General features: G+C 31.5%; 1 protein-coding gene across 5 annotated transcripts in view; it reads right to left on the bottom strand.

Moving 5' to 3' along the window:
• Positions 1-13,031, bottom strand: part of LOC125068048 (G-protein coupled receptor Mth2-like) — a 62,116-nt gene extending 49,085 nt beyond the window's left edge. For all 5 annotated transcript variants that reach the window (XR_007119764.1, XM_047677029.1, XM_047677024.1 and 2 more), the window contains exon 1: positions 12,503-13,031. Coding sequence is in view for 4 of the 5 variants with exons in the window: in XM_047677029.1 (XP_047532985.1) it covers positions 12,503-12,943 (441 nt within the window). In the remaining variant the exon portion in view is untranslated. The remainder of the gene's footprint in view (positions 1-12,502) is intronic.
• Positions 13,032-17,526: the final 4,495 nt, after the last annotated feature.

Here is a 17,526-nt window from a genome sequence, read left to right on the forward strand (position 1 = left end):
ATTTAAATAAAAGTAAATTAAATTAATTAAACATCTGAATGACTACGTAGTTACGCCATTGTTGCCGTGCAGGATTCCATTATAAATACGAATAGCCTTCGGCTGAAACAGTCGAAAAAAAAGGAAACATGTTTCTAATCTCATTAAGTTTACATGACGTTAATTTAAATATGGAATTAATCCTTTGTACTAGCCAGTATTAAATAAAAACAATCATAATTACCTATTATCTAAATATATTTAAAAAATATGGCTATAGATGTATCTACAAAAATTTAAGTAGATTTTCTTTAACTGGATTTTTAGCATTTTCGTATTCTGCAGGCTATTGTTAATATCTGCGATAAAATGTTTTCAAATAATTTACATACATAGCGACATCTAACGTTGCTAGTTGAAACTAGCTAGTTAAGTTTGGGTTCGAACGTTTAAACTGTACCAACGTGTATTAATGTTCAACCCTATCGCTAGAGTCCGTTAAAAACGATTATTTATTTAATATATTTTTACAGCTTTATTTTAAACTACAGTAATATCTTATATATTAATACTGTATCTTATATAATATTGAGACTGTATCTGTTCATCAAAAATCGGTTATGCCCTTATTTTGAAGAGCTCCAGCCGTAGATGAGCAAAAGGATTGTTAAAAGAGGATTCTTAATTGCAATTTACTAATTTTTTACAACTTAACAACGAATTCTTTTTGGGGACGAGAAAAAGGTACTAAGGTCCTAAAGATCTTTTGAATAAACGCGTAGTTTCGCGGGAGACGCACTAGTAATATTATAAGTGTCAAAGTAACTCTGTATGTCTGTTACACTCTTAAGGCTAAGCAACTAAAGATAATTAGATGAAATTTGGTGCGAAGAAAGCTTGAACCGGAAGGAAGAACATAGTCCTATATCCTTTTTACACCAACAACCCTACACACGGGTGAAGCCGCCAGTGAAAGTCAAATATAAAATACGGATAATTTTGTCTTAATTTTAAATACAGCTAAATTGTACGATCAACTCGTATATATAAGCCCCGCCAAACAGACAGCCAAAAATAAAGACAAAAATATAAAAATGATTTTGGTTATGGTAAAAAATAAATATATTAACTTAAAAATATGGAGACTTTAAATTCACAGTAAATTACTTCTATCTACCTTCTCGTCAAAGAGAGCAGCTTTGGAGCAGCGTGGTGGAATTAGCTCTAAACCATCTCCTCAAAGAGAGAGGACAACTTAGTCCAGCAGTGGTATATGTAGGGGAAAAGTGGCACGAAAGAGCCAGGTTTTGAAAGAGCTACTTGACTAGACTAAATAATGTAAATAACGAAAGCTTTAATTTTAATTAAAGTGTTCCTTAGAATTATTTTATATGACTGATAGCGTTGTTAACCGAATATTAAAAATGTTAGTTATAGTATAGTTACAAATTTGTTTAAAAAAAGATTTGTTAGTATTGTCTTTTAGTATTTTTTTAATAGAGTAATTATTATTATTTTGCCATATTCTTACAATTATACTTTATAAAACAGATTGCTCATAACTTTTAATGGTTCTTTCAATACCAAAATTTTATGAAAGAGTCAGAAGACTATTTTTTTTAAATTAATATTTCGTTGTTTTTGCAATAGTATTTAAGGTTTTTTCGTGTTGTAAATGACACTTTAGAAATGAATAATAATTTATAAAAAAAATTTTTTTTTTTTTCATTAAAGTGTACTTTTTTGGTCCGTTTAGAAATCTGGCTCTTTCATGCCATTTCTTCCCTACAGGCTGCTACTATTCTCCTTATAGAAAGACTATTTTATTTATTTCTATAGATTTCAATTCATTTGTAATTCTTGTTCTCTCGATCAATGCATTATCATAACTTAATATTCGAATCCGGTTAGATATTATTATTTGTGAGGTAATTTGTAGTATGTATTAATAAGTATTTTACTAAGATCTACAAGGAACTTGTAATTTTTGCATAATGTATTAGATACTAGTTGTCGCCCGCAGTTTCGCTCGCGTTTTAGTTGTCGGTTGTCATGTGTTACGCTAAAAACGTAGTCTATGTCCTTCGCAGTGCAAGTTTGCTCCATACTAAATTACGTCAAATTCGGTTTGGTGTGGCAGTGAAAAAAGCGACAGACGGACAGACAGACAGAGTTACTTTCACATTTATAATATTCGTATAGATTTTCGATGGTATTGAATATATAAAAAGTTAATTGTATGAAAAGTCACAAAAAATGATAAGGACATTCTTTAAGAATCAACAATAAAATTACTTTATAAAAGACTATTTTTCAATTGTATGTAAAAAACTACATGTATGTGCCTAATGGTGTCATGCATTGGATTAGGGCGTTGGAATAAGCTCCAAATCTCCTCTTAATAGAAACCAGCCCAGCAATGAAACTTTTACAGGCTGTTACATAATATGTACGTTAAGTGTATTTCCTATATGTACATATATGTATACATTTATTATATGAAAAAGTTGGCTGTTCAGAGTTCCTAGTAAACTTGAAGTTGATTTTTTTTTCAAAAATTCTTAATAGCCATCTAAGAAGTACTCTATTTCAAGTCAATCGGACCTATAGTTTCGGATATATCGTGATGAATCAGCCAGTCGTATTTCGCTTATATAGAAATAGATAGATATTTGTTTCCACGAAAACAAATTCAAATCCCGGGCCAGCAAGTAAAAGCTTCTGGTTTTCCTGGTAATAAATTCTCAGTAAAGGATTAAAGCGTTGGCCGTTTTACACTCCCAAGTCTCAAGCACGTAGAGCCATAATAAGAAGTAGGGGATTTTATTTAGTATATCTTCTTTTATAATATGTTATATTATTTTAAATTAAAACTTTAGTAAATAGCCTTTGGTGTTAAATTAAATGTATTGAAACTAGGCCCTCGGCTCTTGCCATGTAAATCAATGAAGCAGTGTATTTTGTTAGTGATAGTTCATTGTTCACGTAAATCTTAACCAAAGATGCGATCTCAAGTCCGTGCAAGAGCAACTGAATTTTCACGCGCTTTATTTGTGTTTGTATCAAGTATGTAATCAATTTCGCGATCAGCAGTGATGATAGACATTTATTTATTAAGTTAACCTGTATGCACCGGATAAAATTGTATCATAATCCACCATATCTGATTAGAGCTAAGTGTTGGAGTAAGTTTCCCAAAACGAGATTCCAGAGCAGTACAGCATCATTATTGATATTTTCTTTATATTTACATATTTTTTATTATTCAATAATAAAACGAAAACATATTCATTTTGTTTTATTATATGTAAATGTTAAGTCGACTAAAGACAAAAATAGCCATAAACATTTACATATCAGTCGTTTATAAATTCAGGAAAACCGTATTCTTAGTAATTGGGTAAGTAGGTGAAGGCTAGACACAGTTATAAATATTCTATGTATTATATTTAAAGACTAGCTGAGTCTTGTAATTTTATGGACGTTACATCAAATAAATTTTATAGAAAAAATAAGCTTTTTTATACAACTAGGTGAACCTGCGGCTTTGTCCACGCGAAATTTTTAAAATATAAACTTTCAACCACCATTTTACGCCCTTAACGGTGGAGTTTCGTAAAATCCATTCTTTATCGGATGTCTTCACGCTATAAGGAATCTACCTGCCAAATTAAAATTTTTTAGGTGTTATAGTTTCTGAGACTTCGTGATTAATGAGTGAGTGGTAGTTATTTATATATATATAAAGATATGTGATGTCTGTGCTGGAGGAGTTCGTCTGAAGCGAATCCTGGTTGTAATCAGGTCATGTTTACAAAAAATGCATTGTTATTCGAATTGAACCGATATGTAAAATTTCACCGCCGTTTAATGAGAGTAATTCCATTTCAGCGTGCAAAATTGTACCAAAACACACCAACAAATAAATCGGACGAGAATACGTTCCTGACGTTTATCAGTTGCTCGCGACTAGCGATACATTTCAAAAATAAACAGTCGACATAAACTTACATAATAATATTTTTAATTATATTAATTATCAGAACAAGTTAAAGATATGAATACAAATACTTTTTACCGAACGCCACGTTATAAAAAAACAGTTACAAATAAAGCTAGGGAAAAAGAACCGGCGGTTTAATCAGTAAAAATCGCTCCCTTAAAGGCAACCTTTTTTGTTGGACTCTAAGGAAGTGTTTTTTTTTTATAAATAGAGTGGCATACCCATGAAAACCGGTGTACACACTACTCGACCACGGAGGTCGTCAAAAATGTACATTTTTATAATGTATTTAAATATATAGATTCCCATAAAAATATATCGATACTCAAATATATACTATCTTTATTATATACAAAATGTATACATTAATAATCATACTACATACGCAAAAGTTTTAAGATATTTACTTATGGCATATTCACAGCGATAAAGAAAATAATAAAATAAAGACTTAGAAAATCTTACATAAAGAGGAGGCGAGATCCTCAACTCAACAGCTTCGACAGAGTATATAACATAAGCAAGAACATGAGTACTATATTTACGAATACTCTTGCTACTAATATTCTTGCTTATGTCTACGTATTATCTGTCCTGTCAAAGCTACCGGACAATATATTTATACCATTTGTCGTAATGCATCCGTATAACCGAGTACATTTTTTTAACTTATTAACAATATCGGTTAACGTATTGGTTGAAATTTATAGGTAATGATTTCCTCTTTAGATCATAGCGTTAAGCTGTTTTATACCTTATGAGTGTATATATAGAGTACAACTTTCTATAACAAAAATGTATACCTTTTTTGCGGAAGTAAAACAAACCCATTATACAAATCCGATTTTAATCCTTTAGAAAAGCTCGTTTAATTATACGAGTACGTATTGTAGCTTTAAGCCAGTGAATCTTTTTTAGAATTGGATCGTAAGTTCCGGAGATTAAACCAAACTAAACTAAAATATACATCTAAAAATGTAATAACTATACAGTTATTATACGGATACATGAATAAAGTATACACTTTATTCATATATCCGAATATAAATATAATAATAAAGATATTATAGAACAAGATACTCAGTAGTTACTCATTTACATTAGCAGCCCGTAAATTTCCCACTGCTGGGCTAAGGCCTCCTTTCCCCTTGAGGAGAGGGTTTAGAGCATATTCCACCACGCTGCTCTAATGCGGGTTGGTGGAATTCACATGTGCCAGAATTTCGTTGAAATTAGACACACGCGGGTTTCCTCACGATATTTTCGTTCACCGCCGAGCACGAGATAAATTATAAACACAAATTAAGCACATGAAAATTCAGTGGTGCCTGCCTGGGCTTGACCCCGAAATCATTGGTTTACATGCACCCGTTCTTACCATTGGGTAAATTAAATACATTTTTGAGTAATATTATTTAGATTGAGAAAAAAACTAACGAACTATTATATTCTCAAGATATACGATATGGAAGAAATGATTAAATTGTAGTTAGTAGGATACACGTGGATTTTACTACAAAAGTCGATCATTAAAAAAACTTCTAGTCTCGAACAGGAAATTAATCATTTAGAAAGCAGTCAAATAACATTCAGAAATTAATTGCGTTTAACTGTAACAATAAATATCTGCTTGCTGAAACACGATAAGAATAGGGTATTTTACTTTATTTTACGCTGGGTATGTGCGACTGGCACTCATTCAACGTTAATAGCTATAAACATTTCGTGTTTTTTGGGAAAATTATGAATTACAATCGCTACCGTTGGTATTTAATGTAAAAATACTAGCATTATAACTATATCAATGTCCCAGATGATACTAAAATGACAGTTTTTGCGTATCTGACGTAACACCACGGCGCGGGCGGCTCCTGTTTTAGGTTACGTGATATACAGACTATAAATTACGACTTTCAATTTTAATATAATAAAATAACAATGCGCTTCTATGATTCAAAATCAAAACATTTAAGTATATTTCTACAGATATTTTAATTCTCATCAAATTTCATAATTTATTTATCACCACTGAGAGTATCCTATTAGGCATATAAAATGTTGGTACGCGGAATATCCTGTTGGATCCACGGTTATAAATGAAATGAGGAAATTAACCCTCGGTGATTTACTTGTCAGGCGCCACGGAGACGCTGAACAGAGATTAATGTGTCAATAAAATGCTGGATATAATGGACATATCGATTATTACCACCATAAAATATTGGATAAATATTGGATACAAGTTTTTTCACAATTTGTTTCAACATTATGATTGATTTATGAACAGTCGATTAGGTATGCTTCAAAATATAAACTCAATACAAGGCAGATTTTATTATTGCATATTATTTAGTATTTATGACCTAGCGGTAGCGCGTGCATCTTAACCGATGATTTCGTGTTCAAAGCCAGGCAGGCACCACTAAATTTTCATGTGCTTAATTTGTATTTATAATTCATCTCGTGCTCGGCGGTGACGGAAAACATCGTGAGGAAACCTGTATGTGTTTAATTTCAACGAATTTCTGCCACATGTGTATTCCGCCAACCCGCATTGGAACAGCGTGGTGGAATATGCTCCAAACCTTCTCCTCAAAGGGAGAGGAGGCCTTCAGCGCAGTTAGTCAGTTAGAAATTTAAAGGCTGCTAATGCTAAAAAAAAATGGTAGCGGCTGGTCATAAGTCGTGTTGGATAACTATTCCATAGAATGATAATGTACGGGTAAATATGTTAGTAAATGAATGTACAGCAACAGTTTATAGATTGATAATTTTAGCATATTTTCAAGTAGTTTTCTTAATCTTTTACTATTTTTTGCATCGAATAATCAACGTCGAGCGACTCTTGAAACCAGCTGACGATATGTGCCAAATATTTTCTGTCTATTCTACACACAAATAACACTAAATGTGTCTCAGTTGATAATCCTTAGATCTGTGGAGGACATTTTATTTTCGAATATTAACCGTGGGAAGTAGGAAGTCTAGCAATGAGGACACGAGAAGAATATGTTCCTTACTTATAATTTAATTTTAGTGTTTTATCCAAATACGACTTAAGAATTTATCTTATGCCTTAAAATTTTCCCTTTAACTATCATACTTGACTGTGACGACATTGTTTTTTCAAAAATGAAATCTCACAGATGTTTCGAGAAGCGGGACTTCTAGCAAGGCTGGTTTGAATGCAACGAATCGTCATACGTCATTTAAACTACCTTCAGATTAGGCGACGTAAATTTAATTGAACTGGCCTTAACCTCGATAAATATTACGACTAAATCCTCAAAGTAGTTTCGAATGAGTCTTATAATATAATTATAGTAATCTTGGCGTCGTACCCTTGCAACGAACCAGCGTCAAATCATATGAAGTGCGAAGTTAAAAATTCAGGGAGATATCATTTAGCGGACGTCTGTGATAAGATTTTAAATCAAGCTAGGCTTAACAATTATAAAACCTTCTCTATGTATAAAATATTATATCTCATGCATAGATTATTTTTAAGCAATTTATCAATTATTTTTATTATGCAAACTTGCTAATTTTATATTAATTCATACTCGACTAGAGTGTTTTAATACAGTTTTCCTAATTATTATTAATTAGACAATGTATTAATACGAGATTATTGCAAGAGTAAGACTTTGCAAATGCGCAATAACTCTTTAAAATTAGTCAGGATGTTAATAGCGAAAATATTTGATCAATATAATTTGTACTGTTTTCTGTCAGACATTAAAACGGTCATCAATCGAATACAATGTGCACACTTCTAATCTTAGACCACTTTGCCGGATAGCTCTAGAATTATGTTGATTATTCAGATTTACTTTATTGGTCGTTGCGACCGTGATCTTAATGAAGTCTATTTCGTTCGAATAATAAATATACCGCTTACCTAGCAAAGGTATGTGTCCTTAGAGTTGAATTTAGGATAAAAGTGCCAAAAGGTTATTCCATAAGACATTTTAGAATTTGATTCAGTTGATTCTTATGATTTACCTATAAATAGACCGATGCTTTCTTTTTAAATATAATTCTTATGTCTCATCTAAAACTCAGATTAAGAGTTCAAACCCTGGTTCAGATCATGTGTTCAATTAAATTGTATTTGTCGTGAAAAAACTTGTACGAGTTGGCTGAAATATGCTGCCTGCATTGGAACAGCGTATTGGAACAGCTTGTTGGAATAAACTCCAAGCCTTCTCAAAAAAATGAAGGCCCTAGCCCAACCTTACAGTCACGGGCTGTGTCGAGTTTTGTAATTGGCTATAATTTGCAATAACATTTGGATACAAGTATGTCTGTCGATACTTGATGGTAGATGAAAATATCTTGAAAAAAACTTCTTTATCTGATAAACATCAGCGAAACTTCTCTTTTACAAGAGATCTTTCTTTCTCATCTTAGTTTTTTAGAGGGTTCTTACCCTTTCAAAATAAATATGTAGTATCATTGATTAACTTAGAGTAAAAAGATATTTTTAACAACTGGTTGCAAATCTAGTTAAGACGTTTATTTATACTACAAAGTAATCACACAGTTTAGTATTTTGGCCTCATGTAATTATAGTTTTACATGACATATATAGAGCTTTACATTGAGAATACTGAACGTGACGACCTCCGTGGTCGAGTGTGTACACCGATTTTCATGGGTACGCCACTCCGAGGTCCCGGGATCGATTCACGGTCGAGTAGATGTAGAAAACGTTCAATAGTTTTCTATGTTGTCTTGGGTCTGGGTGGTTATGGTACCGTCGTTATTTCTGATTTTCTATAACACAAGTGCTGTAGCTACTTACATTGGGATCAGAGTAATGTATGTGATGTTGTCCAATATTTATTATTACTTTACTTATTATTTTTATGAAACGACGACGACGCCATTTTTAGACAATAAAACGTGCAAGTGTTTTTGCCGCGCATATTTAAGATATTTTAATGTAATATGTATGTTCGTTTTATTGCGTGCAGAATACAAATAATAGAAATTAAAGTCATGCTAAGTGTGATAGATCATGTCATGTCTAATTATAACTGTAATGATTTTAATTTAAAATATATTAATGAAGCTTAATGTACCGAATGCCTTGCAAATTACCGTTTGTTGATTGATTTCATTATTTAACTTCAATATTAGAATAATTCATGGGCGTAAAAAATATTATAAATGGAAGTTATATATCTAAGGTTCCAAAATAATTATTGATAAAGACTGTATAATTATAAATTTCTAATAGTCAGTTAATATAAAATTTTAATTAATTATATTTTGGGTTCTCAGTTAAGGGACGTATTACATCATCATTTATTTAATAATTTTTTTACGAAAACCTTTAAATGTGAAGGTCGATGGTGAGCTATTATTTTTTACATTGAATTATATCTAATAATATGCAAAATATTGTCCGCATTAAAACCTCGGACATTTGACCTCTTTTCTTAACTTTATGAAATATAACATCCAAACGATTGATAATAAACAAATTTCTATCGACATTTGTTTTAAATAATCCCGTTTTATACTACACATTGATTGTATATAGTATAAAAAATCACTTCGTATCTTACTCATAAATTTTGACAACTAACAGTGATACGCCATTTTGATACTTGTGTCCTGTACATTTTACTTTTACTTGAACTTGGCTTGACACGCTACCGCGTGTTTAGATTATTATAGTTCATGTCACATTCTGACATTTTTGAGCTCGTGTTTCGCGGTGAGTTTCGAGTTGCTTGTTACAGAATACCCTAACTAAAATAATTTTACGTGTAGGGAAGCACCGTCGGGAAGCACCGTATGAATAAATCTATGAATGAATAGTAAAACATTAAATCTTATTTATTTTTATAATTGCCACATCTAAGCTATTTGTAGATCTTAATTTAATTGCATTTATATTTTAATGGGTCCAATCCGTGCCAAGAGAGGACAGATTATTTCGCCTTGTAATCCGTTTCCCACCATTGCAAATATTTTGTCATTGACTCACATTGATCACTCCCACTTAATTTTTATCTCGTCCTGTTTTGCATGATTTGATATAAATACGGAAATTAATTTATAATATCATTGTAATGTTTTAAATATATCCTATATTGTACTTAGAAACTTTTATTTAATATGAAATGTATTTATTATTAATAATTTTAGTTTTATTGTATTTATTATCCATTTTAATAAATTGATTTAGATACTTATCTTCGAATTTCGTAATATATCAATATGCATTTTATTAGTTTATGGAATAATTCAATGTTTTGGAATGCAATGCCCCCCTGTTAAATTGGTTTGCCTAGTTTAGGTTTACATAAATTTAATGATTTGTCATTGAATTTTCAAGTTACAATAATCTGATTAGATTTGTCTGGATTTTTCTGGATTCCCTAATCCTTGCAACAAATATTGGCCGCTTGTTATTCATTTCCCAACCAAAGACGTTATATCCCAGTGTAGTAAGTTTGAATGAATATATTATTTGGTAGTTTAGACATTAAGACATTTTTATATCAATATAATCCATAACCTTGTTGACTCTTAAGAGTTTAGGAGATTAATAATACACTAATATCTTCATGTCTGTGAAAAATAGTGCCTTTATTTATTATGTTTGTTAAGCTAAGTTTTAAATATTATCATTATTATTTTAAATTTATTTAATGTATAAATATTATATGGTTATTTTATGTTTAAGTATTTATATTAAATGTTAACAAAGATTGTCACAGCCCGTCATAACTACATAGGGTACCATCAAAATCAGCGTTGGGTTTTTTGAACCCAACTTGCTGAGTGGTACACTTATTACATTAAACTTATAGTATTAATTCACTAACTGACTAGACTTCGTACGGATGACATTAGAAGGGCTGCCAGTGCACCAACTTTTTTTGTACATCACATCATGAATGATCTTTTTTCTCTTGTTTGGGCATCTTGTTTTTTAGTTCTCATATTTTCTGTTTCCAGTTATACAAATCAATCAGGTTACACAATTTGATTTGATTTTGCACATTTTATACTCAAATATACAATCTCGCTTATCACGGGAATTTTAGCAGATGCTATTTCTTAACGGATCGGATTTAAACGATCGCCGACCGATTTCTTCGCCATATTTGTGCTTCTGCATCGTACAACTCGATATATTTAAATATATCATTTTATTTTTTAAAAAAACGGCTCGATATGCAATATATAAAAATAAGTGCGCATGTAGAATTCAAATGATGTTCATTTTGATAAGAATTATTCTTCAAATTGTGTCTTGATATTTTGGAGAGTTATGAAGCTCTTGTACATATTTTTTGTGTATCTGTAATAGTTTTGGCAGCGTTAACTTCAAAGCGCCTGGTCTGGTAATTTGTCTTCAACTTCGTTGGCAATTAAAGCTATATTAAGAAAAATACCAGCAACATATTAACATACAATTATATAGCTGATGTCTGTCCAAAATTTATAAACTTAACATAATTTGAAAGTTGCATATCAATCAGTTTAGTAGATTTTGTGTTAAAAAAATTATAATATTTTGATTTTATTGCATTTGATTTAGTTTGGTCTAAATTTTCTCTTTATAAATACGTTGCGATAGAAGTCTCCATATTATATTTTTTATTTCGTCTATATAATAGTTACCTTCAAAGGATCCTACTTTGATTCACTTTTAATAGAGCAATCTAGATGCAATCTGTATGTCCGTCATTGTTTTTGGACTAGGGTATACAATCTATAATAAGGTACTGGAAAATATAATCAATGTACCATTCAAGAAATTTAAAAATATGAATACGACTAAATTAATAGATAAATCCTATTATTCATTGATTTTTTTTGGAATAAAGGACTTTAAAGGAATAATTTTGATTACTAACACCATTGTAAACTTTTTTATTTAAAAGATAAACTGTATGAGTTTCTTGCTTTCCGAAATAGCGATAGAGTTCTAATATTAACGATTCAAAAATGCTTGATTGTATTTTGCTTCAATAATTACATTTCATTGATTGCAGTTTGTGTCAGTTGCGTAACTTTATTTTATACTAAAAACAATATAACATCGATATTTTATGGTACAACTCTAGTTCAATACAATAGCGTATTTAAATAAATATTGAAATTTTATTGTTCGATTTATTAGTTTTAGAAATATAACGGTATTTTTGAATCACAATACCCGAAGTTTTTAGGTGAATTGATACTTTAATTTTAAAAACATTGTCAGTTTATAGCAATCGAAACGAAACATATTCTACAAACGCAACGATACAGTTCCGGTATGGTCAAAGTTGGATCGGATAAACTCGGGGACGTATCATTACCGTTATAAGTTAGAAGAATTGACTCGCTGTTTGCTCGTGTAGATCAATTTAAGTTCGATATCTGATCATTAAAAAATTACTCAAGAAAAAACTCCTTATTCTACCCGTGCGCGTATTGTACTCATTTAAAAGAGACGGGTATTATTTCATATAAAGATAAAGATATGTATATATTGACAAAAATATGTACCTCTTGAATAAACCATTTATCTCTGTCCTCAATGTATACAACTCCTCCACAGGGCATTCCATGGAACAGCATATATTTATCAGTTTCATTGATATTAACAGTACCTTTGAATTGATTTATATATGATACATTCAAGCCTTTCGTTTGAATAATGTCATATTCATCAACGCACTTTTTACCTGAAGGACTTTTAAGAAAAACTTGTCCCAAAGGACAACACTTCCTAAAGCACTTTTTAAACTCACACACACATCCGAATGTTTTTATTTCGCCACTAACGTTCTTCGTATAAACATAATTTGGAGGGAAACGAACGCCGTCTTTTATTAAGTCACTATCGTAATGTTCAGCGTTTGTCAGATCGAGACTATTTTCATCGCTGCACGGCTGTCCACTAACGAATAAAAAATAAAACAGTTCCATAAATATAATAACACGCATGTTTGTATTTTAAAAATAGAACGAGTTTCTGTTATAAAATGCCGACGATGATTTTTATATTCGCGTGGCGTACACGTTTTTGCGTCGAATGAGAGGTGAGACTGCGCTCAGAAGCGGCTTTTTGCTGTATTTATACCAAACTAACCTCCTAACATGTGAGCTCATGTATAGAGCTCGAGGCTTAATTGTTCAAAGCTTCTTTCATGAATAAATTAATTTGTTTCTAAGCATTTTAAGTATTGGTTAGTATGTTATAAGCATTAAATTGACTGTTACTAAATACATTTGTATATAAATCATGCTAAAAGCGCTTTAAAGAGTATTGTTAAAATGTAATTATATGTAGCTTTAACGCCACGTACAACAACAACGTAAAAGTTAAACATTAACTATAATTTGTAGAAATTTAAATTAAGATTTAACCGAACACGAGGTTGATGACCTTTTGCAAATGCATTTAGTTAAATAACCGAGTTCGTTTGTCATTCGTGATAAATAATCTTCAAAACAATATGTAATAAATAATTGTTTTACATTGACATCGAATAATATAATTTAATTGGCATACGGAAATGGCACATTAGGATGTAATTACTGTATTTGGTGGTGGGCTTTGTGCAAGCCCGTCTGGGTAGGTACCACCCACTCATATACTAGTACTGTTTTGTTCCGGCTTTAAGGGTGAGTGAGCAGGTGTAACTACAGACACAAGAGACATAACGTCATCAAAGGCGATGTAAGGAATGGTTAATATTTATTTCAATGTCTAGTGTGGTTACCACTTACCATTAGGTGGCTCATTTTCCTGTCCGCCAATATTATAAAAATATATAACTATAATATATCTACGTTGCTATATATTTAGTAGAAGTATAATAATAGTATGACCATGTTGACAAAACAACAATAAACGAAACAGTGGCCAAACTCTAAACAGAGTGGGTTTAACTAACACCATAGGCTCCCAATATAGAAAAAAAAACACTTATATAAAAAGATTAACTGAATTGTAATTTGTCCATTTTGTATATAAGGTTGGAAATTCATACTATAAAACAAAGTCGCTTACCGCTGTCTGTACAAATACATATATTTAGCTACGTAATTTATTTTAATGCAGTTTTCATCAATAAACAGTGTAATCAAGAGTATTTATATGTAATATACATGCTTATTATAACAGCCTATAATTTTAACTTCCCTAGCAGTGGAGCTACGCCACTGCTAGGGAAGTTAAAATAAGGTGGGTAAGGGCCCCGGTGCATAGAAAAAGAATCGGGCCCTCGCCCCCTCTTTAACGTATATTGGCATTCAAAATTATACATAGTAATAAGAATAGGATACAGGATACAGTGAGTTGAACATATCGTTAGTAAATTAAATCCATACTTCATCTCTATTCAAAGCTCTTTTCATAGCTTAGGTTAGAGGGCCCCCAGAGCTCAGGAGCCCTGGTGCACTGCACCACCTGGCCCTACGATAGCTACGCACTGTTCCCTAGCCGGACGAGAACAAGTTTTTTTTATGTTTGTTCTTTATCTAAAAGTTGTATATAGACTCAAATGAGGCAGTGACGGGTAGTTAATGTAAGTACATGAGTTTCTCGCAACAACTATTTCTAGCTTAAGTTTGAAGGTCTAATATTTTAAACCTTTTAGGGCCTTACCTTGCCAGCTGACGCAGATAAGGAGCTCTTTATATATTATTGTGAAATTCGTTACTTTGATGTTTGGTGTAAATGACTAAGAAATAAAACTCCTTGCGCACTAAATTTTAAAAACCGAATCGCAATACGCTTTTGTGATGCGTGTATCTTTTAAAATATTATACCAATTATAGTCAATGCACGTAACATTCTGAAAAACTTGTAACAACAGATTTCTGTCTCCGCAAATTCAATCCAATTCTTTTGGCAAGATGTTCGCTTATATAATAAAATCCTTAAATTTTATATTTAAGTTTCCTTCCTTTTAACTTAGTCAGTTAATATTAAACCACATGTTAAGAAAACTTTGATTAATAACTATTAGTCTATCAAGGATTATATAGACGACTAGTTCTCGTCCGTGGTTTCGCTCGTGATTTAGGGGTTGCTTCAAATTTCATTTGCGTATCAATTTGCTTCAGTAGTTTTGCCATGAAAGATCAACAGACAGACAAAAATAAGTAATATTTCAATTGTTGTATTAATCTATGTAATGGGTTATCTGAAACAAAGTAACTACTGAGTTTCTTGCCGGTTCTATTCGTTAGAATCTCACTGGTAGCTCAAAATTTAATTTAATATTGTAAAATGAATGATCTAAAAGTGATACCAAGAGCCTACTCGAATAAACATTATTTGAATTGAATATTTTGATTTCAAATTTCAAGATCTTGTTTTAGCAGTATTGTAGGTCTACCATAAGCAATAATCTTATTGCCTACATTATTATTATTTGAAAACGTCAGAAACTTAAATATGCATCATTTCTATAAAGGGTTATTGGTAAGTCGACGTATTCCCGTTAGGAGGTGATAGGAGTGACTACTCGTATTTGCGATAATTTTAACCCCCATATGCATAATGCAAAAGTCAATCATTTTTGAGTTATCACGTTTTTTACATTTTTTCAAAATAAGTCAAAAATGCAACTTCAAAATTTTATTTAAAAAAACTTATCAATTAAAATCTATTTTTTTTCTTTTGATTTATGAAAACTGCAATTTATGAATCTTGATTTATGATTTATGAAAACTGCGCAAACAGTCACCCCTATCACCTCCTAACGGGAATACGTCGAATTACCAATAAACCTGTATATGTCTGTAATTTTATTGGTCGACTGTTATTAAGTCATACATGTAGTTGAACATTTACGTCCATGTTTGTTATAACGACTCGCATTAGGACTTGCATAATACCTACATATCTAGCTTAATGCGACGGGTGATATAATTATATATAGTACACAAAGATGAGGAAAATTATATTTATGAAGTATTCTTTTGCTAACGGTACTATATTTAACGATATGTTATTACATCAGTAGCCGATCGTTTTTGAGTTACGAGTAAAGATGGATTGGATGGAAAAATAGAGTTGTAACGTTCCTATATTTTTTTACGACTTCGCAGCTTCAAATCTTAAATATTCTTTTTAAATGGAGCTTAAATATTTTTTTATTGGAGCGCGATACTTTGGTTCGCTCTTTTCTTTTTACTTTGAAACCAACTTGTTGTTTTTCTTGTCTATAGGTATTTAATATTGAGTAAAAAGTAGTTATGTTGTTTATAACGAAATCTCATTGTTTGCGATAAATATCTTTAATATTTGAAAGGGCACCAGAAAGGCTTGTGTGAGGAGGGTCTATGTCGGAGCATTCTGAAATAATGATTACTATATAGTGTAAGTAGTTATAAAACCAAATAGTTCGTTAATCTCGTATAGAACTTTTATTTACATTACATTACATTGTATAAGCAGCCTGTAAATTTCCCACTGCTGGACTAAGGCCTCTTCTCCCTTTTGAGGAGAAGGTTTGGAGAATATTCCATCACGATGCTCCAATGCGGGTTGGTGGAATACACATGTGACAGAATTTCGTTGAAATTAGACAGAAGCAGGTTTCCACGCGATGTTTTCCTTCACCGCCCAGCGCGAGGTGACTTATAAACACAAATTAAGCACGTGTAAATTCAGTGGAACCCGCCTCGGTTTGAACCCGAAATCATCGGTTAAGATGCACGCATTCTAACCACTGTTCTTCCACTTAATTTATTTATACCTTACTTACTTACTTAATCAACCTTGTTTGTTTTCTTTTCTTATAGCCTTCAACTTTACTACATAATATATGATTATAAAATAAACTCCCCCACCGCATATGTCTTTCTGAAAGTGATAAATTTAAAAACTAGTGAATTGATTTTCACGCGGTATTCAACAAGGCGGAATATTTCCTTATGAAGGTTTAGATGTGTAAATATTATTATTTATGTAAATTTGCTGATATACGACGATCCTTGTTGAAGATGGCGAAAAAAATCATGCTGATTGGGAGCTTTAACAAATCTAGTATTACGGTATCAACGTTACATGTTAATCCTTTTCTACCCGTGCCAAGCCGCGTCCTGTAGCTGGTTCATACACCAAACCCTGCCAGTAATGTTAACTTCATCATACTAAACCTATAACAGCTTTTTGTTACGTGCGAGTGATAAAATATAACGATGGTTCGGTGTATAAAAACAAATAAATATATCTCTAAAACATTACATTTTCATCCATGAAGTGGGCGGATGACGGATAGGAGATTATAAATGCCTCGCCACATAAAAATGTGCACTTCGCTTTGAAATAAAAATTAGATTAAAATTCATGTACGGTATTTGATCGTGGCTACGATTTTTATAAATGCCTTAGAGTGGTCTGTAAGTATTACAAGTAATCATGTCTATTTGATCATATTTTCACTTCTCATGAGATTGATATATTTAGCCATAACAGCAATAGTTTTAAGAAAAAATTAGACTATTTGCTCAATTTGTGTCAAGATTTTGTATTTTTTTAGTTTTTGCTTTTATTTCTTTTAATTTGGAGT

Source organism: Vanessa atalanta, chromosome 13 (genome assembly GCF_905147765.1).
Source record: "Vanessa atalanta chromosome 13, ilVanAtal1.2, whole genome shotgun sequence".
Classification (NCBI taxonomy): Eukaryota; Metazoa; Arthropoda; class Insecta; order Lepidoptera; family Nymphalidae; genus Vanessa; species Vanessa atalanta.